The 27,763-nt window shown below is 50.4% G+C and overlaps 1 protein-coding gene across 4 annotated transcripts in view; it reads right to left on the bottom strand.

The window, feature by feature from the left end:
* Window positions 1–16,723, bottom strand: part of MYLK3 (myosin light chain kinase 3) — a 57,248-nt gene extending 40,525 nt beyond the window's left edge. Inside the window, exon 1 of one of the 4 annotated variants that reach the window (XM_050773418.1) lies at window positions 16,501–16,723. In XM_050773418.1, the coding sequence (XP_050629375.1) occupies window positions 16,501–16,551 (51 nt within the window). In that variant the 5' untranslated portion in view covers window positions 16,552–16,723. Of the gene's footprint in view, window positions 1–739; window positions 1,441–10,771; window positions 10,929–16,496 lie in introns of those variants that run through there. The other 3 variants (XM_050773419.1, XM_050773420.1, XM_050773417.1) reach the window with 3 other exon arrangements.
* Between the last annotated feature and the right edge of the window lie 11,040 nt (window positions 16,724–27,763).

Here is a 27,763-nt window from a genome sequence, read left to right as displayed (position 1 = left end):
GCTGGTAAGTCACTTCAGGGGTCTGAAATGGTGGCTCCAGGTTGTCTGAGTGTTGTTAAGTGGCTGACCCCTAGCTGTCCCCAAACAGGGTGTTCCCTCTGCAGACCTCACCCCCCATATCCTTCTCCCAGCGGCCAAGCTTCCATTAGCCTGCAGGATTGATTATGCAACTCTTGGGAACAGCCGCTCCCAGGAATGCCACCCTCCACCCCCAGGCTCCGGCTCCTGCCTGCTGTCCCCCTGGGTCACTGTCAACACTCGTCTCCCCACAGGCAGCTGCACTGTCCACCCCCTCTGGAGCTAAGCTCAAGGTTGGGAACAGGAGGTGGCGGGTGGGTTTCTGAGCGGGGCTCCATCAGGAGAGACTGGCCACTCCTGCCTGTCCCATCCCATGTGTGAAGGAGCAGAAGGGCAGTCACGGGGGTGTCAGAGAAGTGTGGTGGTCCTCTCTCCCAAACCACCAGCGTGTCCCCCACGGCTAGGTTCCCTGGAGCTGCCAAGACCCTGTAGTCCTGGCCAGAGCCCCGCTTCTTCCCTTCCCTGGGGAGAATGGCAGGCAGTATCCTGCCTGGAAATCCACTTATGACCCGTTTAAGGTTCCGGCTCTCCTTTTCCCCATCAACAGATCACACAGGAAGGGGACACCATGCCTCCAGCTCTCCAAACACTGGCTGCCTGGCCAGTCTCCCACCAGGGCCGGGGCCTCCCGTCCAGCTAGGGCAGGGAAGCAGGAACCAACCTCCTCGGGGCTGTCACCTGGGCTGCCTCCCCTCCAGGGGACATGCCCTTGCATGAGGAAATCCGCCACCTTCGATTTCTGGAATGTGGCCCCCACCAAAGCGATGGCCCTGTCCACCGCAGCCACCATCCTGAAGAGGGCCTCCAGCCTGGCACCGTGCTGGGCCGCATCCTGCTGCATGGCCCTCACCAGCTCCAGGACCTCGGGCCACCCGGCCTGGGTGTCAGCGCGGGGAACCCCATCAGCCCCGCCTGGGCCTGGTGCCCGGGAGGCCTCCAGCCTGCGCAGGCCCTGCTCCAGGTGGCCCATGTCTCGGCACACGCTCTGCAACTTCTCTGTGACATCTTCTTGGAAGTGAAGGAGCTGGTCCACCTTCTCGTTCAGCATGTTCAGCTTTTTGTCCATGGTGGTTAAGCAGGCCTTGCCCAACCCTGGCAGCCCCCAGTGCCCCAGACTCTCCTTGGAGGTTGCTGACATGCTGGTGCAGGCTTGACCAGGGTAAGAGTGGGGAATGACAAGAGGCACAGACCCCTGGTTCTCACTCAGGCGGTGGTGTCTGCAAGGTCATTGTCCTCCGCAGCTGACAGCCTCCCGGCAGCACCAACCCCCACGATGGCCTGGGCTGTGTGAGGAGCGCAGAGACCCGGGTTCTTCCTGTACCTTGGCTTTGCTTATCTCCCACCCTCCACGGGCCTGTGAGTGACAGGCCGAGGTCGGCCCAGGCCCTTCTCCTTGGGGCCCCTTTGACATCACGGCAGCGTTTAACATTCCTCTCTGAGAGGCTGCTGATGGGCAAATATGTTAAGAATCTGCCCAGAGCAGGCAGGGTTCATGCAACTACTGGTTCGGTTCAGTGGAAAGGAAAGGGTCCTTTGGAGAATGGACCTGCTGGCTGGGCTCCAGGAGGGATCCCAGGGCAGAGGAAGGTCCTTAGAGGCCCAGAGCCCTGAGGCCACACATATCAGAGTCACAGTAAAAAGCAAGGCAGAGACAGAAAGGAATGTGAGACCACTCAGCAAAGTTGTGACTTCTGCCATGATGAAAATTTTGATGCTTCTGCAAATTTAAAACAAACTTCAGGTGCCCCTACTACACCAGCGTTCAGAACATGTGTTTAGACTGTCTGTGGGGTGGCTGGCTGGTCCCTCCCCACCAGGGCCTTCAGTCACTAGTCACTGGTACCTAAAAATAGAACTGAGGGCAATGGCCCTGGCCACCTGCCAAGTGCTGTCCTGAGGGCCCATGTTCTTCACTGGGCCCTCGGGGGGACACTCACCAGAGACACTTGCTCCCCCAATAACAACTATGCAGGTATCACACACGCAGTTTCCATACTGAAACAGACTTAGCAGGGACCCAGAGCACAACAGGCCTATGTTTCCTGTGGTTTACAAATGTTTTTGCCTTAGAAGCCCTGGGTTCAAATAAAACATTTTACAGAAGTATCAGTCAATAAAGCAGACACAAGCAGAGATGCTAAGGTTACCCCCGAGGTGGGGCACAGGGAGCCCCTCAAAGTCCCAAGTACTCCACGGGGCAGTCTGACCTACACCATTTCCATCCAGCTCCCCTTGGGCAGAAGGCAAGGCCCAGAGAGGGGCATTTGCCCAAGGTGGCCCAGGCAGGCACACGGCCTCCTGAGGATGGTCCAGCCATGGGCAGGGCTGCCCCCAACAGAGGGGGCTTTAGTGTCCCCGTCAAGCTTCCCCCTTCTGAATAAAAGCAATTATTATAAAGTCTGACCTGGACATTTGGAATCTAAAAGCACTATTAGGGACGGGTGCAGTGGCTCACATCTATAATCCCAGCACTTTGGCAGGCGGATTGCTTGTGTCCAGGTGTTCGAAACCAGCCTGGGCAACAGAGCAAGACCCGGTCTCTACAAAAAATAAGCCAGGCAGGGTGGCACACACTTGTGGTCCTAGCTACTCAGGAGGCTGAGGCGAGAGGATTGTTTGAGGCTGCAATGAGCTCTGATCCTGCCACTGCACTCCAGGCTGGGCAACAGAAGGAGACCCTGTCTTCAAAATAAATAAATACATGAAAGCACCACTAGAGGTTTTGCTATGTTAAACCATTAACCTATCAATGCAATGAGCTTGCTATGCAAATGCAGCTTGACCACAGCCTTCTCTACCTACCCCTCTATCCTGCTAGTTGCCCCTGGGCAGCCCACAGAGAAATCCAAACCCATTCCTGAGAGCACAGCCATGGGTGTCGTTGGTGGAATGACCCAGAACATGCTAGAAAGAGCAGGGTCTGTTATATTCACCGCCGCTGAAAAACACACAAATAAAGTCTCCTTGGAAAAGGAAATTTGAAGGGTAACCCCATGTTCCAGTTCCTCTGGGGATTCACCATGTGCCTCAGGAGGACCTCATTTGCCACAGAAGACTCCCCCAGTCGACCAGGGCAGCGGGCTCTCCCAACACTTCACGCTTAGCACTTCCCTGCAGATCTGGGCTCCCTGGGCCAATCTTTGGGAAAATGGCTGCCTAGAGAAGTCTCTAGAAGTCTAACACACCCAGCCCCTGTGCCTCTCCCCAGTTGGTGCCTATACTTTTTGTGGAATAAAAGTCCCACCAGACGAGAGGCAGACCCTGGCCTCTGGAGAACCAGCATCCAGGCAAGTCCTAGGTTAATAAAGCTGGAAAGGGCCGGGGGCAGTGGCTCATGCCTGTAATCCCAGCACTTTGGGAGGCCAAAGCGAACGGACCACGAGGTCAAGAGATTGAGAACATCCTGGCCAATATGGTGAAATCCCATCTCTACTAAAAATACAAAAATTAGCTGGGCATGGTGGTGCGCACCTATAATCCCAGCTACTTGGGGGGCTGAGGCAGGAGAATTGCTTGAACCAGTGAGGCAGAAGTTGCAGTGAGCCGAGACTGCGCCACTGACGACAGAGCGAGACTCTTGTCTCAAAAATAAATATATAGGCCAGGTTCAGTGGCTCATGCCTGTAATCCCAGCACTTTGGGAGGCCGAGGCAGGTGGATCACCTGAAGTCAGGATTTCGAGACCAGCCTGGCTAACATGGTGAAACCCCATCTCTACTAAAAAAATACAAAAAATTAGCCAGGTGTGGTGGTGCATGCCTATAATCCCAGCTACTTGGGGGGCTGAGGCAGGAGAATCTCTTGAACCTGGGAGACGGAGGTTGTGGTGAGCCAAGATTGCGCCATTGCACTCCAGCCTGGGCAACAAGAGTGAAACTCTGTCTCAAAAAATAATAATAATAAAAATAAATAAATAAATAAATAAATAAATAAAGCCAGAAAGATAACTTCAAAGTCTAAATGAATCCAAAGGAAAACACCAAATACCCAGACATGTACCTATACCAAACGTGAATTATCAGGCACAGTGGCTCATGCCTGTAATCCCAGCACTTTGGGAGGCCAAGGCAGGCGAATCACTTGAGGCCAGGAGTTTGAGACCAGCCTGGCCAACATGGTGAAACCCCATCTCTACTAAAAATACAAAAATTAGCAGGACATGGTGGCGAGCGCCTGTGATCTCAGCTACTCAGGAGGTTGAAGTATGAGAATCGCTTGAACCCGGGTGGCGGAGGTTGCAGTGAACCAAGATGGTGCCACTGCACTTCAGCCTGGGTGACAGAGCAACACTCTGTCTCGAAAAAGAAAAAAAGAAAAGAATTAAATTACAAAAGGATTTGTCATGTCTTCATTAAGCATTTACATTAACCTTGTAAACAAACAAGTTTACAAGGTAGCTCATTTGCTAAGAAGGTGGCTACGGCTGGAAGCTCCCTGAGGGCAGACCAATCCTCTTGGGCTTGGCCTGGATTCCCGGAGGCACCAGCTGCCTGGCACATGGCAGGTGTTCAACATGGAGGAATGAGCTAAGGAGGAGGCAGCAGGAGGCTGAGCAGACCGTCCTGAGACTTTTGTGGAAGGAGGAGGCATCAAAGTGAGCACAGGGCAGGAAACCCTGACAATCCGGGACGGGAGCTCCAGGGAGCTCCAGGGCCCTCCGGGAGAAAGCCTAGAACACACCGTGGGTGGTTCCTGGGGCTTCTTTGGTGGAAGGGAGTAGCCAGAAGGACAAACTTTAACCTCTTTCATTCTCAGCTTTAAGAGATAGGAGTTTGGAGCACATGGATTTCCTGTAGGGATGCTTCTCTCTAACTCTCCCTGATGCATAGGACACAGCAGGGGGCTTGGCCAGTTTTTGTGTGATGGTGCTTGCCCGGAGGATGGGGAGGCATTGACCCCCCAAGCCCAGAGAAGGAAGACCAGAGAAGAGGTAGCTGAACTAGATCGACAGAGCAGCAAATACAATAACCCCTTGTCCTTCCTGGGTAAGGACAGGGCAGGGCAGTGGATCCTTTCCCGGGAAAAGACAGGCTGACCTCTATTCACCCTAGGTGGGGGCCAGCACACACTAAACCCCAAGACTCTTCCCTGGCCTTCTAGTGACCTAATAGTCTTGGGGATCATGAGGTGAGAGAGATTTCAACACCCTCACTTTATTTTACTTTGTTTTTTTCTAAGAGAGGGTCTTGATCTGTTGCCCAGGCTGGAGTACAGTGGCACAACCACAGCTCACTGCAACCTGGAACTCCTAGGCTCAAGCGATCCTCCAGCCTCAGCCTCTTGCATAACTGGGATTACAGGTGCCTGCCCCCGCACCCAGCTAATTTTTAATTTTTTTTAAATGTCATCACCCAGGTATTAAGCCTAGTACTCATTAGTTAGTCTATACAACAAGCCCGCATGACACAAGTTTACTTATGTAACAAACTTGCCCATGTATCCCTGAACTTAAAATAAAAGTTAAAAAAAAAAAACTTTCTTTTATAGATGGGGTCTTTCAATATCTTTCCAGGCTTTTTTAACCCAGGAGAGTGGTGGCTCACACCTGTAACCCCATCACTTTGGGAGGCTGAGGCAGGAGGATTGCTTGAGCCCAGGAGTTCAAGATCAGCCTGGGCAACAGAGCAAGACTCCGTCTCTACAAAAGAACATATATGTATATATTAGCCAGGCATGGTGGCATGTGGCTGTCATCCCAGTTACAAGGAGGCTGAGGCAGAAGGATCCCTTGAGCCTGGGAGGTTGAGGCAGCAGTGAGCAGCAATGGAGACACATACTCCAACCTGGACAACGGAACAAGACCCTGCCTCAAAAAATAAAATAAAATAAAATAAAATAAAATAAAATGATATCAAGGCTCTGACTCAAGTTGAAAGACTGACCTTTCATATTTCTCTCCTTCCCCTCCAGAGACTTCGTGGTAAAGGAAGAAAATAAATACACACCTGCAATGATGAAGAGAATAGAAGGGGCTGTTGGTGAATGAGTGTTATCAATGAATTTCTGGAAAACTAGTGGAGGAGAGGTAACTGGAGAAACAAGAAAGAGAAAACTGCAGCCTCACTGGCCACAAGGGTGAATACAGATAAGCATGGAGCCAGCTTTCCCTGTAGGACCCCAAAGAGGCTTCAGACCCCGAGACCCCCGGTGGGGTAAATAGGGAGCAGGAATGCAAGACTGAAAAGTCCATCCCTCTTCCTGCCCCACACCCCGGCACAGAAGGGCCTGGCCAGGCCCACCCTCCCTAGAGATCAGAGCCTGCTTCTGGAGAAATGTAATGGTCCACACCATAATAGTTCTAGGGGCTGGCTTTTGGGGTTTCTCAGGAGCGCCCTACCTGCTCATCCTCAACAAAACCACGCAGTTAACAAGCCTCAACCACCCCAGCTGTCAGTACCTTCTTCAGAAATATGCACAGACAAAAAGGATCACTGAATGTTCAAAGAAAGCCTTCAAGATGAAAAGGGAAGACTAAAGCAAATAAACAGAAACATGATCATAGAAGAAACAGAGGAAATGAGAAACAGAAGTTTCAAAAAGGCTGTCATTTGGCGGGGTGAGGTGGCTCACACCTGTAATCCTAGCACTTTGGGAGGCCAGGGAGGCGGGGCTCAACTGAGCACAAGAATTCGAGACCAACCTGGGCAATATAGAGAGACCCTGTCTCTACCAAGAAACTCTTTTAATTAGCTGGGTGTGGTGGCATGCGCCTGTAGTCCAGCTCTTCGGGAAGCTAAGGTGGCAGGATTGTTTAAAGCCCAAGAGGCGGAGGTTGCAGCGAGCCATGTTCGTGCCACTGCACTCCAACCAGGGTGACAGGGCAAGACCCTGTCTCAAAAAACAAACAGACAAGCCTGTCATTTGTAGCCACAGAAAAGCATGAAAGGCTATTCCATTCTTTAAAAAAGGAGAGGATGCTATGGAAAAAGAACAACTGTAGAATAAAAGAGAGGTCTTGGAATTTTAAAGTATGAATAGTGGAATTTAAAAATATGAATAGTATAATTTAAAAATTCAATATAGGGATGAGAAGATGAAGCTAAGATACTATCCCAGAAAATAAAACTAAAAGATGAAGACATGTGCAGGAGAGAAGCTGTTCGACAATGAGTCCAGCTAGCCTCACATCCAATTAACTGGAGTTTCGAGAGAAATGAAAGAAGGAAAGAATTTATAAAAGAAATGCTACAGTCATTATGAAATTTTGGAACACAGGGATAAAGAGAAGATTTTAAAACTCCCCAAAATGTAAAAGAAAAAAACCACACACTTGTGAGAATTTGTCCCCTTCAAAATTAATGTCAAAATTTAATCCCAGTGTGGCAGCATTGAGAGATAAGGCCTTTAAGAAGCAACTGGATCATAAGGGCCCTACCCTTACGGGTTAATGGATGAATGGGTTATCATGGGAGTGGGGCTGGTGGTTTCATAAGAGGAGGAAGAGAGACCTGAGGGAGCACACTCAGCCCCTTCCCCATGGGATACCCTGGGCCACCTCTGGACTCTGCGGAGAGGGCCCACCAGCAAGAAGGTCCTCACAAGATGCAGCCCCTCAACCTTGGACTTCTCAGCCTCCATAACTAAAGAAATACATTCCTTTTCTTTATAAATTACCCAGTTTCAGGTATTTCTGAAAATAGACTACCATACATAGCAAAGAACTAGAATCAGAATGACATGAAACTTCTCATCCTAAAAACAACTGGATGCTGGAAGAGAGGCTGGCTGTCAAAGTCTAGATAGGAAAGCACTTCCCCTTAGAATTTTGAAGACACTGCACCACCATCAGGGGACAAAATGAAGGGTTTTATGATTTGCAAAAATGCAAAAAATTCATGCTTTTTTTTTTTTTTTTTTTTTTAAGACATGGTCTCACTCTGTCACCCAGGCAGGAGTTCTGTGGCATGATCTCGGCTCACTGCTGCCTCAGCCTCCTGGGCTCAAGCAGTCCTCCACCTCAGCCTCCCAAGCAGCCAGGACTATAGGCGTGTGTCACCACGCTTGGCTGATTTTTGTGGGTTTTTTTTAGAGATGGGGTTTTGCCATGTTGCCCAGGCTGCTTTTGAACTCCTGGGCTCAAACAATTCGACCTGCCTCAGACTACCAAAGTGCTGGGATTATAGGCTTGAGCCACTGCACCTGACCCATGCATGCTTTCTAAGGAAGCTACTTTGAGGATATACTACAGCAAAATGAGGGGGTAAACAGCCTGGCCAACATGGTGAAACCCCATCTCTACTAAAAATACAAAAAAGTTAGCTGGGCATGGTGGTGGGTGCCTGTAATCCCAGTTACTCGGGAGGCTGAGGCAGGAGAATTGCTTGAACTCGGGAGGCGGAGGTTGGAGTGGGCCAAGATCGTGCCACTGCACTGCAGCCTGGGTGACAAGAGTGAAACTCCATCTCAAAAAAAAAAAAAAAAGAGCTCCAAGAAACAATAGCTTCAACCTAGGCCCAAAGTTGAAGCAAGAAAATCAAGAGTGTTCAACAGGAACCCTCCCAGGGGAAAAAGAGCATACAATAGAATGCAATTAAACACATGCAGTAAAATGGGAAGAGCACAGGGCCTGGAGCCAGACTGCCTGGATTTAATTTCTGCCTCTGCCAGTTATTAGCCACAGCCCTGGGCCAGTTTTCACTTAACCTCTCTGAGTCTATACTTCCTTGTTTGTAACAGGAGAATAATAATAACACATACCCTTATGGAGTGGTCGGGAGGTGCCATGAGAATGCCTGGGAGGCACCCAGCAAGTGCTCAGACATTAGCCATCAGCATGATGATGGCAGATACTGCAAAAGGGGAACAAAAGGAATTAGAGATGCCAGGACAACTGGAGTTCTTTTTTCCTTTTCTTTATCTTTTTTTTTTTTTTGAGACAGAGTCTTGCTCTGTCGCCCAGGCTGGAGTGCAGTGGCGCGATCTTGGCTCACTGCAAGCTCCGCCTCCCGGGTTCAAGCAATTCTCCTGCCTCAGCCTCCCGAGAGTAGCTGGGACTACAGGTGCACACCGCCACACCCGGCTAACTTTTTGTATTTTAGTAGAGATGGGCTTTCACTGTGTTGCCCAGGCTGGTATCGAACTCCTGAGCTCAGGCAATCCGCCCGCCTCAGCCTCCCAAATTGCTAGGATTACAGGTGTGAGCCACCATGCCTGGCCCAGAGTTCTTACAAGAAAGAATGAGATTAAAATACAATCACTGATTTTGCATTGAAGAATATTTACAGTTGTAGTAAAGTAAACCCTTTATTAAGTAAAAGCAGCGACATCTGTCTTGTGAGGGTGAGAGAGGGAAAGTGGGGAGTGTGAGAGAGCTAAGTCCTCATTTATCTTACCAGCAACTCCATAGATCATGCACAAAACAGAGAATGAAGAAATATGGAGGCAAATATCAAAAGAAACAAAGAAACAGCTTCAATGTGTTTGCTTCTGGGGACCAGGATGGGAGATGGGTTATCCAGAACCTAAGGACAGCCTCTAAGGGGACAAACACACGGTGCCCTTCGTAGATTTGTGTATTTCTTTATAACAGTCGTGTTGCAGTGTGTAGCAGCGAAAGGTCTTGTTCTTTTTTTTTTTTTTTTTTGAGACGGAGTCTTGCTCTGTCGCCCAGGCTGGAGTGCAGTGGCCGGATCTCAGCTCACTGCAAGCTCCACCTCCCGGGTTTACGCCATTCTCCTGCCTCAGCCTCCCGAGTAGCTGGGACTACAGGCGCCCGCCACCTCGCCCGGCTAGTTTTGTGTATTTTTTAGTAGAGATGGGGTTTCACCGTGTTAGCCAGGATGGTCTCGATCTCCTGACCTCGTGATCCACCCGTCTCGGCCTCCCAAAGTGCTGGGATTACAGGCTTGAGCCACCGCGCCCGGCCAGAAAGGTCTTGTTCTAACACAATCAAATATGATGACAATTTTCCGAGAGAAGGTAGCCACGTGTTGAGAGGAAAGTTTTCTAATTCACACAAAATGCCATAGGGGCTCACGGTGCACCTGGCACTTAGCCTCTCTGAACGCAGCTTTCCTCATCTGCACTGGGGGCCCATTAACTGCAATAACCACACGGCTGTTGGACATTAACGTAAGCAGTAAGCAAAACATCTAGCACAGCACCAGGCACGTGGTAAGTCCACGAAAATGGCAGCGATTGGAACGGCCATCCTTAAGACCAACCCCACACCTTCTCCCGTCTGACCACAGATGGTCAGCCCAGCAAGGCAGCAGTGTGCTTGCTTGGTCACTTCGTTGTGGGGTGGGGGGCAGGAGGAAGAAGTGGGGGGACAGCTTCTCAGTCCTAAGCCAGCTGACCTCCTCCCAGCCCAGGCCACCTCCCTGCCCGCACCACACCATTACTGGAATGCAGTGCGGAAGTACACACATTCCCTCCATGGCGCCAAGCTCACTTAAGAAAGGAAAGCAGGATGAAGAAGAGCTCCCGAAAGCCACGCAGAGTTCAATGTGGACAACTTTAGGGGTAGCTGCCATCCACATCGTCTGTCCACCACACCCTGCATTTGTTGCAGAGGCCCAAGCTGACCATCCCCAAACTGTCCCCCTAAACCAAAGCTTTCTGCTGACTTTCTTGGCGCAAGATAACCCAGGATTGGGGAACAACTGTCACCAGGTCTCCCTTAGTCCCGTGACCCAACCAATTGTTCCTCGGGCTCTTACTTCAAAGCACACTTGCCCGGAGCTGCCCTTACCGCAAATATCTGGGTGTAACCCGACGCCCGCTACTGGCCTCTGGTGCTGGGACCGCGCAGTGCTGGAGTGGGGCACAGAGTCCCCATCCATCAGCCGCTGTGACTGTGCCAACTCCGTGTTTACTCTGTCTGGAGATGGATGCTGCCCAACCGCCCGGAGCGCTGGGAATGAGGTGGGCTGGCCGGCCAGGCTGATTTCTCTGGAAGAACTCAGGCAGGAGCGATAAGCCTGGCATTTCCGCTTATCTCTGACCCTGTCCCCGGCCCCAGCAGCATCCAGAGGCTTCACTTGGTTATCTGCCTTGCTGGGCTCTATCTGCCTCCCCGGGGGCCTACTTCCTGCATCACTTAGCAAAGTGTCCATCTGTGAAACAAACACTGTGTGGTCCAAGGAGAAAGGAATGAAGAGAGGGAGTCCTCGGGTAGAACTGACCTGAGTTCAAAACCCCGCAACCGGGTGCAAGGGGCCCTGGGGATGTGCAGGGACTCCTTGCCTTCAGGGAGCCCTCAGGACAGAGGAGAGGCCAGGTCCGCAGCAGAGAGGTGGCAGCCCTGCAGGTCTTCAGTGGGGCTGCTTGTACCCTGGCCGGGCCTGGTCGGTCACCTCTGGGCTGGGAGGGTCCTGCTATTGGCCCTCCAAATAAAACTACTCAGGAGGCAGCAAAGAGGCACAGAGTCCCCAAAGCCCGGGGCTGCAGTGCAGGAGAAGACAAGGAGACAAGGACACGTGGCTCTGCCAGGGAGGTGCCAGGGAGGGCTCCCTGGCCAGATGTTCCCAGAGCACCTGGGAGAGACCAAGTATACACACGCACACTGCCATGCATACACACGCACACACTCTCTCTCTCTCTCTCTCTCGCTCAACTTTGGGACCACAAATTAACTAGCTTGGCTGACGGGAAGGAGAGACAGGGCTGCCGGCTTCTGTACGCACTCACAGCCCCTGCGCTGAGCGCTTTAGCTGCCTCTCCTTATTTGAGACACACTGCAGCCCCGTGGGGTGGGTCATTGTTTGTCATCTCCGTCTCATAGAGGAGGAGCAACCTGGGGAACTTTAACAGCTGCCCAGGGCCACTCCACCAGAAAGGCATGGGGACAGCGTTCTGAACCCATGCTCATCACTCGCACCCTCCGCCACTTTCACAGACAGCAGGGATCTCACACACTGGAAGGGTCATCTCCCTTATTTTGTAGATGGAGATTCTGAGGCCCAGAGATGGAAAGGGGCTTTCTGAAGGTCACACAGCACGTCAGCAGCAAAGACAGGGCCAGATGGTAAAACCATTGCCCTTGGAATGACCTGGAATGACCTGGAACTCCCCGGCTCTGTGGGTTGAGAGGTGTGTGCGGGGGTACAGAGTGAGACTGGCCTACACCCCCAGGCTCGGCTCTGACGGTTGTCTGAGAAGATGGGGAAAGGGCCGAGGGGCGGGGACTCTGAGATATTCAATGTTGGTTGCTTATTCTTTCATAGTAAAATGTCTATGACCTGTCTCATCCTGGCCATGCAGAAAGATGATAAAGCAACAGCCACAGCCCTGCTGGGATGAATCAAGGAGCTGAGCTGGGGAGCAAAATCAAAGTGCAAGTCTGACTCTACAGAAGCGGAGAGGGAACAGCAGCCGCAGGGAAACCCAGCCTGGTGAGGGCGTGTCCCCACTGGCTCTCCGGTGCCGCTGGGTTTGCTCCCAGATCTCACTGCCTTCTGTGTGTGGCCCTGCACCCCTGGGCGAAGCCTTCTCATTTCCTCTCTTCTTTCTCCACATGCAAGTCAAACTGTTCCCTGCCTATGCAAAGTCAGATGGAATCAGCCCCAAAATGCTAGAGAATAACAAAAAAGCACCCTCTTGAGCCAAATCCAGACCAATGGCCATTCATTCATCCATCCATCCATCCATCCATTCATTCACTGAGTAACAACAAACACTTATTAGGAAATAATAACACTAGTGTTGATTGAGCCAGGCATTGTGCTACATCCTTACATCAATTACTGTACTTGCCCTTCACAACAATTCGAGGAGGAAAAAACTGTTATCCCCATTTCACAGACAAGTAGACTGAGGCACAGGGTGATGAAGGCATGTTCCAAAGTCAGTGTAAGATGCTGGATTTAAACGCAGACTCCAGAGTTTGCCTACAACTGAGGGTAGTATCACTGTAGCTTTCTTTTCTTTCCCATTTTTTTTTTTTCCTTTTCTCCACTTTTTTTTTTTTTTTTTTTTTTTTGAGACAGAGTCTTGCTCTGTCGCCCAGGATGGAGTGCAGTGGCACAATCTCAGCTCACTGCAACCTCTGCCTCCTGGGCTCAACCAATTCTCCTGCCTCAGCCTCCCTAGCAGCAAGATGACAGGCAGGCATGCACCACTACACCCAGCTAATTTTTTGTATTTTTAGTAGAGATGGGGTTTCACCATGTTGACCAGGCTGGCCTCGAACCCCTGACCTCAAGTGATCCACCGACCTTGGCCTCCCAAAGTGCTGGGATTGCAGGTGTGAGCCACCACACCCAGCCCCTTTTCCACATGCTCTAATCTCACTGAAACTTTCTGCTTTCTGTCTAGAACCCAACTTTTTCTCTGAGGGGCTACATCTTCCAGCTGCCATTTCAGAAAACTCAATTATGCTTGCAGGTTGGAACCAGGCCAACCCACCTCATGCAGGGTTCCACCTGCAAAGTCCTTGAGCACCAGTGTTCCCTATCGCTGCTAATCCAAGGGGGAAGGACCACTGCCCCATTTCACTTGTGGAGAGACAGGTCACAGGGAGAGTCGCGCAAAGCTGGGCCTCAGACCTGGCTCCGCTGCTCTCAGGCCTGTGTTCACTGTGGACGAGAGGGTTTCTGGAAGTCCCCTCAACTCCTACAAACATACATACAGCTTCGAGACCCCGCCTCACCTCCCCTGGCTGACAAGAATCAGAGAAGGGACTGCAGGGTCTTGAAGTTAACTCGCTTCTCTCAGCCCGACCATGGGCAGGCCCCGTGCTCAGCACCTTAGCTGCACTGTCTTATTTAATCCCCTTCACTGTGCCCACTCTTGTGGGCTCCAAGCTCTGCTTGTGCCATGGGAAACCCCAAAAGTCTGGACAGCAGTGAGGTTAACACATAGGAACAACAGAGAAACTGTGAAGTGCAGGGGACGTGAGTGAGATGGGGCGACTGTGTAACTCACCAGTGCTCCCAGCCCCACCCCACATCCCATCAAAAGAACTCTCTCTTCACCTGTGAACTCTCTCCCCTCAGTCTACCCCTATCCTCTGAGCTGAGCCCAGTCCCAAGATGTCTGGGTATCAAATCCGAAGAACTGGTAGCAGAGGTGGGACCTGAGGGTCCGTAGGAGAGGACTTGGTTGATCTGGGTAGCAAAGTCCCAACATTGGGGTAGGAAAAAGGTGACACAGACACCTAGCAGGGTCTGAGGTCTGGGGAGGGACAAACCCTCAGGCAGCCCCAGGATGTGGGAGAGAAGGGATGAGGACAGAGGAGGGCTTGGATAAATGTCTGCTCCAAGATATAAATGGTTGTTGGGAATCAAAAGTTGGAATGACACAGCGGCCAGGGAAGGCTTCTGGGGCCCTAGACCTACAGAAACTCAGCCACATGGTGCCAGCGAACTCAGCGTGTAAGAGAGAGGCAAAGAAACTGGGGAGGACTTCTTGGAGGAAACGGGACTTAAGCTGAGCCTTGAAGGATGGGCAAGACTTGGAAGGCTAAGAAAAGACGGTTCTAGTGAGGTCACAGAGGGAACAAAGCCCTCTGGTGGAGCCTGACAGGTAGGAGTGAGGATGCAGGGCCCACCCTCCAGCCATGTGACATCAATGGAGTCCCAGCAGGTAGAATAAGACGGTGGACCAGGAAAATTAGGCGGAGACATACAGACCTGAAGCAGCAAGACAGAGGGACTGTGATGCTATGGAACATTTTGGGGTGGGCAGTAACATGATAAAGTCAGTATTTAGGAATGAATGGAAGTGGTTACCTGGGGCGGAGGGATTGGAGACCAGCCTGGCCAACATGGTGAAACCCCATCTCTACTAAAAAATACAAAAATTAGCCGAGCGCGGTAGCGCACGCCTTGTAATCCCAGCTACTCAGGAGGCTGAGGCAGGAGAATCACTTGAACCTGGGGGGTGGGGGTTGCAGTGAGCTGAGATCGCACCACTGCACTCCATCCTGGGCAACAGAGTGAGACTCCATTTCAAAACAAAATAAAAAGCGAATTCCACAGGCTGTAATGTGTGTGTATTGCACTGCATGTGAGTCATGACTTAATCAGTTCTGTTAGCATGAAAAAAAAAAAAATGGGAAGGAGGATAGAAGGGAGTGGTAGGGACCGGGCGCGGTGGCTCACGCCTGTAATCCCAGCACTTTGGGAGGCTGAGGCAGGCAGATCACGAGGACAGGAGATCGAGACCATCCTGGCGAACACGGTGAAACCCCGTCTCTACTAAAAATACAAAAAAATTAGCCAGGCGTGGTGGCGGGCGCCTGTAGTCCCAGCTTCTAGGGAGGCTGAGGCAGGAGAATGGCATGAACCCAGGAGGCGGAGAGCTTGCAGTGAGCGGAGATCACGCCACTGCACTCTAGCCTGTGCGACAGAGCGAGACTCCGTCTCAAAAAAAAAAAGAGAAGGGAGTGGTAGGGACCAGCATCCACATAGAAGCTCAAATCAGCAAGTGTTTACCACTTCTGGGAAGCATGTTGTTGCCAAAACACAGGGGCGCTAAGTGGAGCAACATCTCAGGGAAGGAGTCTTTGAAAGTTCTTCCAAGGTCTCTCATTCCGCCATCCCGCAGGCCAGCAACAGAAGCAGGACCCCTCCCTGCCGCAGGCAAAAATCTCTAAGGATATGCAATGCTCTTCCAGGTTTACTAGGTAAAGACTTCACCTCAAGCATATACATAGAATCCCATTTTTGTTGAAAATATACATGTATGTATGCCAGTATGGTTCATTCCGCATGAGGGAATTGCAGATAATCTATATTTTCTATATTTCATGTATATTTTTCTAATAAAACAGTTTATTACTCAACAATTTTTTTTTCTATAATAGTCATCATTCACCTAGAGCCAGAGGAATTATTCTAGACAGATGATATGCCTAAGAGACAGGTTTAACTAACCAAGAACGCAGAGCAATAGACTCCCGCAGGACCCCAGCTAACGGAAAACATTTACTAACGTTATTGGGAGGTCTGAGGTCAATTGCTTAGGCTTAAATGAACAGAAACACATATATTTAGCAGGCGCAGGAAGACTCCTCAGAAATCACACATGTCACGGGGAAAGAATAATTATCCCCGTGTGCTTTGTTTTTAAATAGATTCCCCACTCACCTTGGGAAGAAATGTTCAGACTCCACGTACAACTCATAAACCACACAGTAGAATTGGGGAGTTTTGTAAAGCAAAGTTGGCAAACATTTGGCAACAATCACTGTAGCATTCTCAGATGATCTGAGCACCTGTATTACTCATCACAGCAACAGGTGGAAAACAATTCTGAAGTCTGAGTTACACATGCAGTTCTCCCAGACCTGTGCAAAACCAAAGCAAGCCCATGCACTTACAACCAAGAGCTGCTCATTTTTCTTGTCGTTTTTGATCAGACTCCAAAAGTGTTTTCTGGAGGGTCTACATGTCCCTAATGCACAGCTGAAAACACACACACACACACACACACACACACACACACACACAGAGTAGGTTTATCACTGCACTTACATACCACCTTCCATCCATGGGTCCCAAGGGATCTGTCCAAAAATCTTGTTTTCATAAGTCTCCAGTGAGATGCATAAATATTGTTACCTCCATCTTATACACAGATAAACTTAAACCTGGAGGCAGTTAAGTGGCTTGTCAACAGTTATAACCCAAGACAAGATCTGTGCAAGCTGCCCTCTGGTCTCCCTTCCTCTACTGGCCGGCCCTCTGAGCGTTCTCGTTGGCTCCAGTTTAAATCATGTCCGCAGACCATTGTTTCCCTGGCAATGGAGGTGGTATTCTATTTCCTGCCCTGAATCTGGCCTGGGGCCCTGACTGCACCGCATTTAGCCACAAGTGCATCAGCCGTGTGTGCGTGAGTGGGGACAGCTTGGCTCCCTGGAAACCTAAGTGGCGTGTGTCAGCTGGCCCAAGCCTGCTCAGAGCCGCTCCAGGCCATGCTGCTAATTCCCCCATCATTTGCCCGGAACAACCCACAATGAAGGCAATGACGTCTCTTGGAGCTGGGCGAACAAATGGGAACATCTCAAAGGCAAACTCATTGCAGTCTGGCCCTTGGGGAGAAATAGCTCTCAGGCATCTGGGACCCGGGTGCCTAGATCAAAACAGCCCTCCCTCTGCTCATTTCCGTGGATAATATAGCAAAGCATGCAGATCACTGGTTACATTCCTGATGGGCAACTGAATCTGCACTTATAATTCCCAGTTGCCATGTTTACTTTTATGTTTATTAATTAAGTGTCCTGGAATGACCACTCAGAATTAGATCCAGAAAATAAGAAGTTACTGGGGCATTCACTGGGTAACAAAAATTACTACCTGAAAAGTGTTTCTCTGATGGCTATAGTCACACTAGAAATTGGAAGTGGAGGCTGGGCCTGGTCGCTCACACCTGTAATCCCAGCCCTTTGAAAGGCCAAGGTGAAAATACTGCTTGAGGCCAGGAGTTTGAAACCAGCCTGGGTAACATAGTGGCCCCTGTCTCTACAAAAAATAAAGATAAAAAACATTAGCCAGGCATGGTGGCGGGCACCTATAGTCCCACCTACTTGGGAGGTCATGATAGGAGAATCATTTGAGGCCAGGAGTTGGATTCCGAGCTAGGGCAACATGGCAAGATCCTGTCTCAAAAAAAAAAAAAAAAAAAAACCAGTAATTAGCCAGGTGTGGTGGTGGAGGCCTGTAGTCCCAGCTACTTGGAAGGCTGAGGCAGGAGGATCATTTGAGCCCAGGAGTTTGAAGCTGCGGTGCTCTATGATCAAGCCACTGCATTCCAGCCTGGGTGATAGCGTGAGACCCCGTCTCAAAAAAAAAAAAAAAAAAAAAGGAAATTAGAGGTGGAGATTTTTGGGTGAATTTCCTGCCAGGTGGTCAGTAAATATCATGTATTGTCACTTTTAACTAATTTCAACTTCTTTGCCTCTAAAGTGCCCTGTGGACCTTACTGGATAACCAAGCACATCACATGAACTAAAGCTGGGTTTGTCAAGTGGCCCACGTACTCCCAAAAAACCCACACGTGCGCCTATCAGAGCCAGTGATCACAATACCTCATCTTGGTTGAGCATATACTCATGCCAGGCCTCCTGCCAAGCATTTTAAATTCCTTAGTTTTAAAAAATACTAGGCTGGATGTGGTGGCTCATGCCTGTAATCCCAACACTTTGGGAGGCCACAGCAGGCGGATCACTTAAGGTCAGGAGTTCGAGACCAGCCTGGCCAACATGGCAAAACCCTGTCTCTACTAAAAATACAAAAGTCGGCCAGGCGTGGTGGCGCATGCCTGTAATCCTAGCTAGTCAGGAGGCTGAGGCAGGAGAATCGCTTGAACCCGGGAGGTAGAGGAAGCAGTGAGCCAAGATCGTGCCATTGTACTCCAGCCTGGGTGACAGAGCGAGACCCGGAAAAACAAACAAACAACAACAACAAAAAACTAGGTATGTATCATTAATATCCTTGTTTTACAGATAAAGAAACTGACGCCTAGAGAGACCACACAGTCACTGTATTAGTTTCCTATGCCTGCTCTAATTACCACAAACTTAGTGGCTCAAAAGAAATTTATTCCTTCATAGTTCAGGAACTATGCTGACTAATGCGTGCTCTAGGGGCCTCAGAGGAGAGCCCATTCCTTGTATCTTTCAGTTGCTGGCAGCCGCCGGCTTTCGGGGTTTGTGGCTGCATCGTTCTGGTCTCTGCCTCCAGAACCACACCTCCTCCTCTGTGTGTGTCACACCTCCCTGTGCCTCCCTTTCATATTAATACACGTGATCGCATCGAGGCCCCACTGGCTAATCCAGGACAGTCTCCCAATCTCAAGATCCTGAACTTAATCACATCTGCAAGGTCCTTTTTTTGATTTGTAAAGTGACATTCACAGGTCCCAGGGATTAACATAGGAACATCTTTTTTTTGGAGGGACCATTATCTAGTCTACCACAGTCACCCATCCAGTTACTAACAGGTGGTGGCTGCAGGTCTCCCTTCTCATATGCTCAAGAGGGCTCACTGAGCCAGATGGGGTGGCTCACGCCTGTAATCCCAGCACTCTGGGAGGCTGAGGCAGGAGGATTGTGTGAGGCCAGGAGTTCAGGGCCAGGCTGGGCACCATAGGGAGACGTTGTCTCTACACAAAATAAAAAGTTAGCTGGGTATAGTGGTGCATGCCCGGAGTCCTAGTTACTCTGGAGGCTGAAGCAGGAGGATCAATTGGGCCCACGAGTTTGAGGATGTATTGAGCTATGATTGCACCACTGCACTCCAGCCTGGGCAACACAGTGAGACTCTGTTGAAAGAAAAGAAAAGAAAAGAAAAGAGAGAAGAGAAGAGAAGAGAGAAGGGGAAGGAAAGCAGGAGGGAGGGGGAGGGGAGGGGAGGGGAGGGGAAGGGAAAGGGAGGGGAAGGGAGGGGAGGGGGGAAGGGGGGGGGGGGGGGAAGGGGGGAAGGGGGGAAGGGGGGAAGGGGGGGGAAGGGGGGAAGGGGGAAGGGGGGAAGGGGGAGGGGGGGAGGGGAGGGAAGGGGAGGGAAGGGAAGGGAGAAGAGTTGGTTAGTGGTGAACATGTAGCACAGAGGCTAAAAGCCCAAGCTTTGGCCCCAGAGAGACTGGGTTTGAAGCCCAGCTCTCAGGAATCTGAAGCACTGTGTGACTTAAGCAAGTGACCCAACTGCTCCGGGCCTCAGTTTCCCCATCAAGGCCTATTGCATGGGATTATTTTGAGGATTAAGTGAGAAAATGAATGTGAAACTCATACAACAGTGCCTGCACATAGTCAGGTGGCCCCTGAGTGGTAGCTGCTCTTGTTAAGAGCAGGATGTAAGCTGGAGTTCTGACCCAGTCTTGCAAACGGAGACCTGGTGAGTACCAAGTTTCTGCAGATTAAAAAAATGTGAAAATGGGAAGTAAAGTCATCCTGCCACACAGCCAGTGAAATTCAATGCTAATCTCAGCATAGCAGACCTCTGAAAATCTTTTGGTGTGGAATGGTAGAAAAGACCTGCCAGAGCTGGCCAGCTAAAGGATTTGTGCTCTTTCAAACATGGAGACCTCGGCTGGGTGCAGTGGCTCATGCCTGCAATCCCAAGCACTTTGGGAGGCTGAGGCAGGAGGATTACTTCAACCCAGGAGTTCAAGACCAGTCTGGGAGACATAGTGAGAGCCCATTGCTACAAAAAATAAAAAAATAAGTTAGGCAGGCATGGTGGCATGTCACGTGCCTATGGTCCCAACTACTCAGGAGGCTGAGGTGACAGGATCACTTGAGCCCAGGAGGTGGAGGCTGCAATGACCTGTGATCACACTACTATACTCCAGCCTGGGCAATAGAGCAAGACCCTGTCTCAAAAAAAAAAAAAAAAAAGAAAGAAAGAAAGGAGACTTCTCCCTTTCTCCAGGGAAAGTATGGATCTAGATCCTAAAAATGTGTGTTTTTGTCTACAGATGTTCTCATTGGTTTGTGTTTTTGTTTTTGTTGTTTTTTGTTGTGGTGGTTGTTGTTTTTGAGACAAGGTCTCACTCTGTCACCCAAGCTGTGAAAGGAACTGGGCACATTCCTCAGCCCCGGGCTCAAAACTCCCTGAGCCTAGCACAAACACATCCCATCCTCCCATCCCACCACCATATATCTCTCAAACTCCCTGAGCCCAGTACAAACACCACCTGGAAAGTCTCCGATAAGGGGACAGCCGTTCAAGGTTACTGAAAGCGCAGGAGCCAAAAGAATTTCTTTGTTCCCCTGCAACTTTCGGGCTATAAAAAGCAAACGCTCGCATTGTTCGGGGCCCTCTTGTATACTGTGTAAAGGAGGGACCAGGTTCGAACTTGTAGTAAAGATCCTTGCCGCTTGGCTTTGACTCTGGACTCTGGTGGTCTTCTTTGGGGAACAAACAGTCTGGGCATAACATCTGGGGGCTCGTCCGGGATTCCCCAAGCCCACCAGACCCCTGGTCAACGGATCTGCTAAGATCGATCTACTGATAGGTGAGCTGGCTCGTCTCCGTTTGTCTGTCTGTGTCTGTGTGTCTGTTCTGAATCTGAATCTGTGACTCGCGAGGTCTGAAACTGAGGCTGGCACAGTCCTGGCGGACGCGCTATAGGACGGCCAGTGGAGACCGGTGGGAGACGTCCCCTGGCTCTCTTCTGATTTAAATTGCGATCTGAGTTGCCGGAGCGCGTTCACGATCCGGGCAACAGCTGAATCTGACCCTGGTTCCCGGGTGCGCGCTTGCGGTCTGAATTGCCCCGGTCCCCGGGTGCGCGCTTGCGGTCTGAATTGCCCCAGTCCCCGGGTGCGCACTTGCGGTCTGAATTGCCCCGGTCCCCGGGGTCCCCGGCTTCTGGCGCCGCGCTCCCGGCCCCGGTCCCCCGGCTTCTGGCGCCGCACTCCCGGCCCCGGTCCCCGGGCTCCCGGCTTCCGGCACCGCGCTCCCGGCCCCGGTCCCCGGCTTCTGGCGCCGCGCTCCCGGCCCCGGTCCCCGGGCTGCCGAGGCGCGCCTGCGACTAGCTATCATTAATAAGTCAGATCAGATTTCCTCTATAGGGATTCTAACCCACATTCCTTTATAGGAAGAGACACAGAAAGTGAGACTGGGGAGAGGGAGAAAGTGAGAAGGGAAATCGGAAAGAGAAAGGGGAGGAAACGGCAGACGTGGAGAGTCAGAGAGAGAGACAGAAAAAAAAAGAGACTGAGTGTGAAGGAGAAAGGACACGGGATGACAGAGAGAAAGAGAGCGCGCGCGAATAAAATAGTGGGAGAGAGCAGGCGGAGGGGAGGCAGCCGGCACTCACGGGCCTGCTGAAAGGGAAAGTAACTTTGAGGGGCCGGCGGGGCGGACGCGAGGGCTAGCCCCCCCCAGCCGCCTGACTCCACGGTGGCTTTACCCCTCCGGGAAATAGGACCCCCAGATGACACAGGAATCCCCAGGCTCCAGTACTGGCCATTCTCCACCAGTGATCTGTATAACTGAAAAACTCAGAGTGCTCGGTTTTCAGACAACCCCAAAGATCTACTGGATTTACTGGATAGTGTCATGTTCACCCACCAGCCCACTTGGGACGATTGTCAGCAGCTCCTCCGAATCTTGTTTACCACGGAAGAGCGAGAAAGAATACAGGTAAAAGCTAGAAAGCTGGTCCCGGGGGACGACGGTCAATCGACTGCCAACCCCGACCTCATAAACGCGACCTTTCCTCTGACCAGGCCAGCATGGGACTACAACACGGCAGAAGGTAGGGGACGGCTACGCCTTTATCGCCAGACTCTAATGGCAGGTCTCCGGGCAGCTGCTCGCAAGCCCACTAATTTGGCTAAAGTATATTCTACTCTGCAAGAAAAGACAGAGAGCCCAGCCACCTACTTAGAAAGATTAATGGAAGCTTTTAGACAGTACACCCCCATAGATCCAGAGGCTCCAGGAAGTCAGGCAGCTGTTGTAATGTCTTTCGTAAATCAGGCAGCCCCAGATATTAAAAGAAAACTCCAAAAATTAGAAGACTTAGAAGGAAAGCGGATCCAAGACCTCCTTCAGATAGCCCAGCGGGTTTACAATAACAGAGATACTCCAGAGGAAAGGCAATTTAAGGCCACTGAAAAAATGACCAAGGTCCTGGCAGCAGTAGTACAGAAAGAGCATCTACAGCCAAAGTACACCCAACCCAGGCGGCCCCCCAGGCATAATAATCTGAAAAAAGACCAATGTGCCTACTGCAAGGAGGCTGGCCACTGGGTAAGAGACTGCCCCAAAAAGAAACAACGAGGACAGGGACCCCCTAGGTCTACACCCGTACTAGTCACTCAAGATGAAGACTAGGGAAGACGGGGTTCGGATCCCCTCCCCAAACCTAGGGTAACTTTACAAGTGGAGGGGTCCCCGATCCAGTTCTTGGTCAATACAGGAGCACAGCACTCAGTCTTAGTTAAAACTAATAAAAAATTATCCTCCAGGTCCTCGTGGGTACAAGGGGCCACAGGAGTTAAGAAATACCCATAGACCACACAAAGAACAGCAACCTCGGAGCCAAGAATGTAACCCATTCTTTCCTGGTCATCCCTGAGAGCCCCTGTCCCCTATTAGGGAGAGACCTGCTAACTAAAATGGGAGCACAGATCCATTTCCTCCCTGAGGGGCCCGTCATGACAAACTTCCACAATCAACCCGTGTCCGTCCTGACTATAACCCTAGAAGATGAATACCAGCTCCACCAGGAGCAAACGGCCCCTGACCAGGACATAACAACCTGGCTCCAGCAATATCCAGAAGCTTGGGCGGAAACGGGGGGCTTAAGACTAGCAAAACACCGTCCTACTTTATTTGTTGAACTTAAACCTGGGGCAGACCCCGTGCGGGTACGCCAATACCCGATGCCCCTAGAGGCCAAGAAAGGAATTGCCCCGCATATCTGCCGGCTCCTTGACCAAGGGGTCCTTCGCTCATGCCACTCACCCTAAAATACTCCGTTGTTGCCAGTACGAAAACCTAATAGTGGAGAATACAGACCTGTATAAGACTTAAAAAAAATCAATAAAAGGGTTGTGGATATACATCCAACTGTGCCTAACCCATATACCCTCCTGAGTACCCTAAACCCTAAACATTAATGGTACACCGTTTTAGATTTAAAAGATGCTTTCTTCAGTTTGCCTTTAGCCCCTCAGAGCCAAAAGCTCTTCGCCTTCGAGTAGAATGACCCTGATAGAGGCATAAGTGGCCAACTGACATGGACCAGACTGCCGCAAGGATTCAAAAACTCTCCTACCCTGTTCGATGAGGCCCTCCATGAAGACCTGGGATAACAACGACCTTAACCCTGCCTCGCTGCTGCCCAACCCGGACCTGGACGCCCCACTCCACGACTGCACCGAGATACTAGCTCAGGTGCACGGAGTTCGAGAAGACCTGCAGGGCCGCCCACTTCCTGACGCCGACCTCGTCTGGTTCACTGATGGGAGCAGCTTCATGCATCAGGGCCAGAGGTAAGCTGGAGCGGCAGTGACTTCAGAGACTGAGGTAATCTGGGCGGAACCCCTGCCCCCGGGGACATCGGCCCAGAAGGCCGAATTGATAGCACTCACCCAAGCTCTTACCTTAGGGGCGGGGAAAAAGCTGACGGTATATACAGACAGCCGATATACTTTTGCAACAGCGCATATACATGGGGCCATTTACAGGGAGCGGGGGTTACTGACGGCTAAAAAAAAAAGAGATAAAAAACAAGCAAGAAATCCTAGCCCTGCTAACAGCCCTATGGAGGCCAGAAAAGTTAGCCATTGTGCATTGCCCAGGGCATCAGAAACTAACTACTCCAACTACTCAAGGCAACTTTCTGGTGGACCAAACTGCAAAAAAGGTGGCGAAGGCTCCCAGCCAACTCCTTGCACTCCAGCTCCCTGACCCGGGCCCCCGGGACTTGCCATATTTCCCTGATTATTCAGAACAAGATCTCCAGTGGATTGACAAGCTTCCCCTGAAACAGATCCAGAATGGGTGGTGGACTGATACTAATGACCAAACCATCCTACCAGAAAAATTAGGACAACAAATGTTAGAACACATCCACCGAACCACCCACCTGGGTGCTCGGCGGATGATAGACCTGATCAGACACTCTAAACTCAAATTCAGACATACAGCCGAGATGGCCAGCAACATCGTGACAAGTTGCAAAGTCTGCCAGCTTAACAACGCGTACCCCCAATCCCAGGCTGCAACGGGAACAAGGCTCAGGGGAACCAGGCCCGGTATCTACTGGGAAGTAGATTTTACTGAGATAAAGCCAGGAAAATACGGGTATCGGTACTTACTTGTCTTTGTAGATACTTTTTCAGGGCAGACTGAAGCATTCCCCACCAAGAAAAAAACTACACAGGTTGTAGCAAAGAAAATCCTGGAAAATATCCTCCCCAGCCTTACAGAAAATTCATCAAAAAATCTGGCCCAAGCTGAAGGAACTATACAAGACCGGTCCCCCGCCGACACCCCATCCGTACCAGCCGGGAGACTGGGTCCTAGTCAAGCGACACCGACAAGAAACCCTAGAACCCAGGGGGAAAGGACCACTCCAGGTATTCCTAACCACACCCACCGCCCTGAAAATAGAAGGCATCGCATCGTGGATCCACTACTCCCACGTCAAGCCAGTGGACCCAACCTCCGATCTTCTGGGACCAATCACGGCGGCGGCTGAAGCACCAGACACGTGGACTGTGAACAGAGCTAGGAACAACCCCTTAAAACTCACCCTGCGCCGGCAGCATAGCTCACTGCAAACATGCAGTTAGGTAGTCTAACCCTAACGTTAGTCGCCCTAGTGGCCGCTGGAGAAATCACAAAACCAGCTCATAATCCCTTTGTCTGGAAATTCTGGCTTTATGAAAACCGAACCCACCCTGGGCAACCTCATAAGCCCGGAAAATTATTGGCCAGTGCTGATTGCCCTTCCTCAGGGTACAACAGCCCAATTCTACTAAATTTTACTGGTTTTCAAATAGCCAAACCTATAACACCAATAATATACTTTGAGTTTAATCAGACTAAATACAATTGTAAACACTATTGGTGGCACCAAAATGCCGGCTGTCCTTATAACTATTGTAACATCCATAGACCCCGTTATTGGGGAGAGAGAAAACAGTTAGACCCTAAGTGGCCCTTCCATCATAGACGGGATAAAAACTTTTCATATACATGAATAGTTAGAAACCCCTGGAACTCCCGCTGGACCACGCCTCAACATGGGGCTGTATACTACTCCCCCTCCTCCACATGGCCTAGCAGTCACCTCTATCTGTGGCGAGGCCTAGTGCAAGTACTGCCCCTGGTCCACGGGAATATCCAACGACAGGAAAACAGACTAACACAAGACTTACGTCCTTTCTCCTGGTTAAAGTTATTACAAGAAGGACTAGAACTTGCTAACCTTACAGGACTTCATAGCCTGTCTGACTGCTTTCTGTACGCCACTCTAGGGCATCCACCGCTAACCGCTGTCCCTCTGCCATGGGGATCCTCTACCTTTGCCCAAGCTAACAACCTCCGAAACCTCTCGTATGCTCCTATCCTGAACGTGCCCCTATACCTAAACCCCAGTCAGAAAAAGTTTCCCTACTGTTTCTCAGGAACCAATTCCAGCCTCTGCAGCATCACTGCAATGCCCCCTAATATCACCTTAAGGGCTCCATCAGGCATATTCTTCTGGTGTAATGGAACCTTATCTAAGAACCTACCTAGTCCTTCTGTTAATAACCTACTGTGTCTCCCTGTCACATTAGTTCCCCGGTTGACTCTACTAACTGCTGGCGAGTTCCTAGGGTATACCGGTAACTGGATTAGTGCTGTTATTCACCCAGACCCTAGACCAAGACCTGCACGAGCCATATTTCTCCCCCTCATTGCAGGAATCTCCCTCACCACATCCTTCATTGCGGCCAGACTGGCGGGGGGAGCCCTAGGTCACACCCTCATACAAAGTAACAAGTTGTACCAACAATTTGCCGTTACTATGGAAGAGTCGGCTGAGTCCCTTGCCTCCCTTCAACGGCAGCTCACGTCCCTAACTCAGGTAACCTTGCAGAACCGCAGAGCCCTAGACCTACTCACTGCAGAAAAAGGTGGTACATGTATATTTCTAAAAGAAGACTGTTGTTTCTACTTAAATAAATCAGGACTTGTAGAGGACCGGGTTCAACAGTTACGCAAGTTAATTGACTCTAAAGATACCTGAAAAGAAGGGGGGAATGAAAGGAGCTGGGCACATTCCTCAGCCCCGGACTCAAAACTCCCTGAGCCTAGCACAAACACATCCCATCCTCCCATCCCACCACCATATATCTCTCAAACTCCCAGTACAAACACCACCTGGAAAGTCTCCGATAAGGGGACAGCCGTTCAAGGTTACTGAAAGCGCAGGAGCCAAAAGAATTTCTTTGTTCCCCTGCAACTTTCGGGCTATAAAAAGCAAACGCTTGCATTGTTCGGGGCCCTCTTGTATACTGTGTAAAGGAGGGACCAGGTTCGAACTTGTAGTAAAGATCCTTGCCGCTTGGCTTTGACCCTGGACTCTGGTGGTCTTCTTTGGGGAACAAACAGTCTGGGCATAACAGCTGGAGTGCAGTGGCACAACCACAGATTACTGCAGCCTCAACCTCCCAGGCTCAAGCAATCCTCCCACCTTAGCCTCCTGAGTAGCTAGAACTACAGGTGTGCACCACCGTGCCCAGTTAATATTTTTATTTTTAAAATTTTTGTAGAGATGGGATCTCACTTTGTTACCAGGGCTGGACTCAAACTCCTGGGCTCGAAAATCCTCCCACCTCAGCCCCCCAAAATGCTGGCATTACAGGAATGAGCCATTGTGCCAGGTCCATGTCTTCATTGTTTTAAATGGGATTTGACTGGAAATTAACATTGCGATAGTCTCTTTGAGGTTAAATCGATTCCAGTTGCAAGACCTATAACAAAAAGAACAACTGATAAATCAAGAACTTAAGAGTGTAGAGAATAAGAAAAGTAGGCAGAAAATAGTAGGAAACAAACAGCAGGGGAGAAACAAGGACATTTTAAACTTGGGCACTTGTTATAAATATATTTAACAGAAGAAATGCAAACTGGCTTGTCTCCTTAACTCGGAGCAAAATAAATTTGATTTGATTCTGCTTCTTTCATGAACTGGGATAGAATAACACGTTTTATTAAATAAGTTTTAGTATTTTATTTGGCTGATGTTTAAACTGCACTTCTAAGTTTTACCATATTTATGTATGATCCACTCA

Source organism: Macaca thibetana, chromosome 20 (assembly GCF_024542745.1).
Source record: "Macaca thibetana thibetana isolate TM-01 chromosome 20, ASM2454274v1, whole genome shotgun sequence".
NCBI lineage: Eukaryota > Metazoa > Chordata > Mammalia > Primates > Cercopithecidae > Macaca > Macaca thibetana.
Note: the sequence above shows the minus strand (reverse complement) of the source record. Positions and strands in the feature narration are given on the sequence as shown.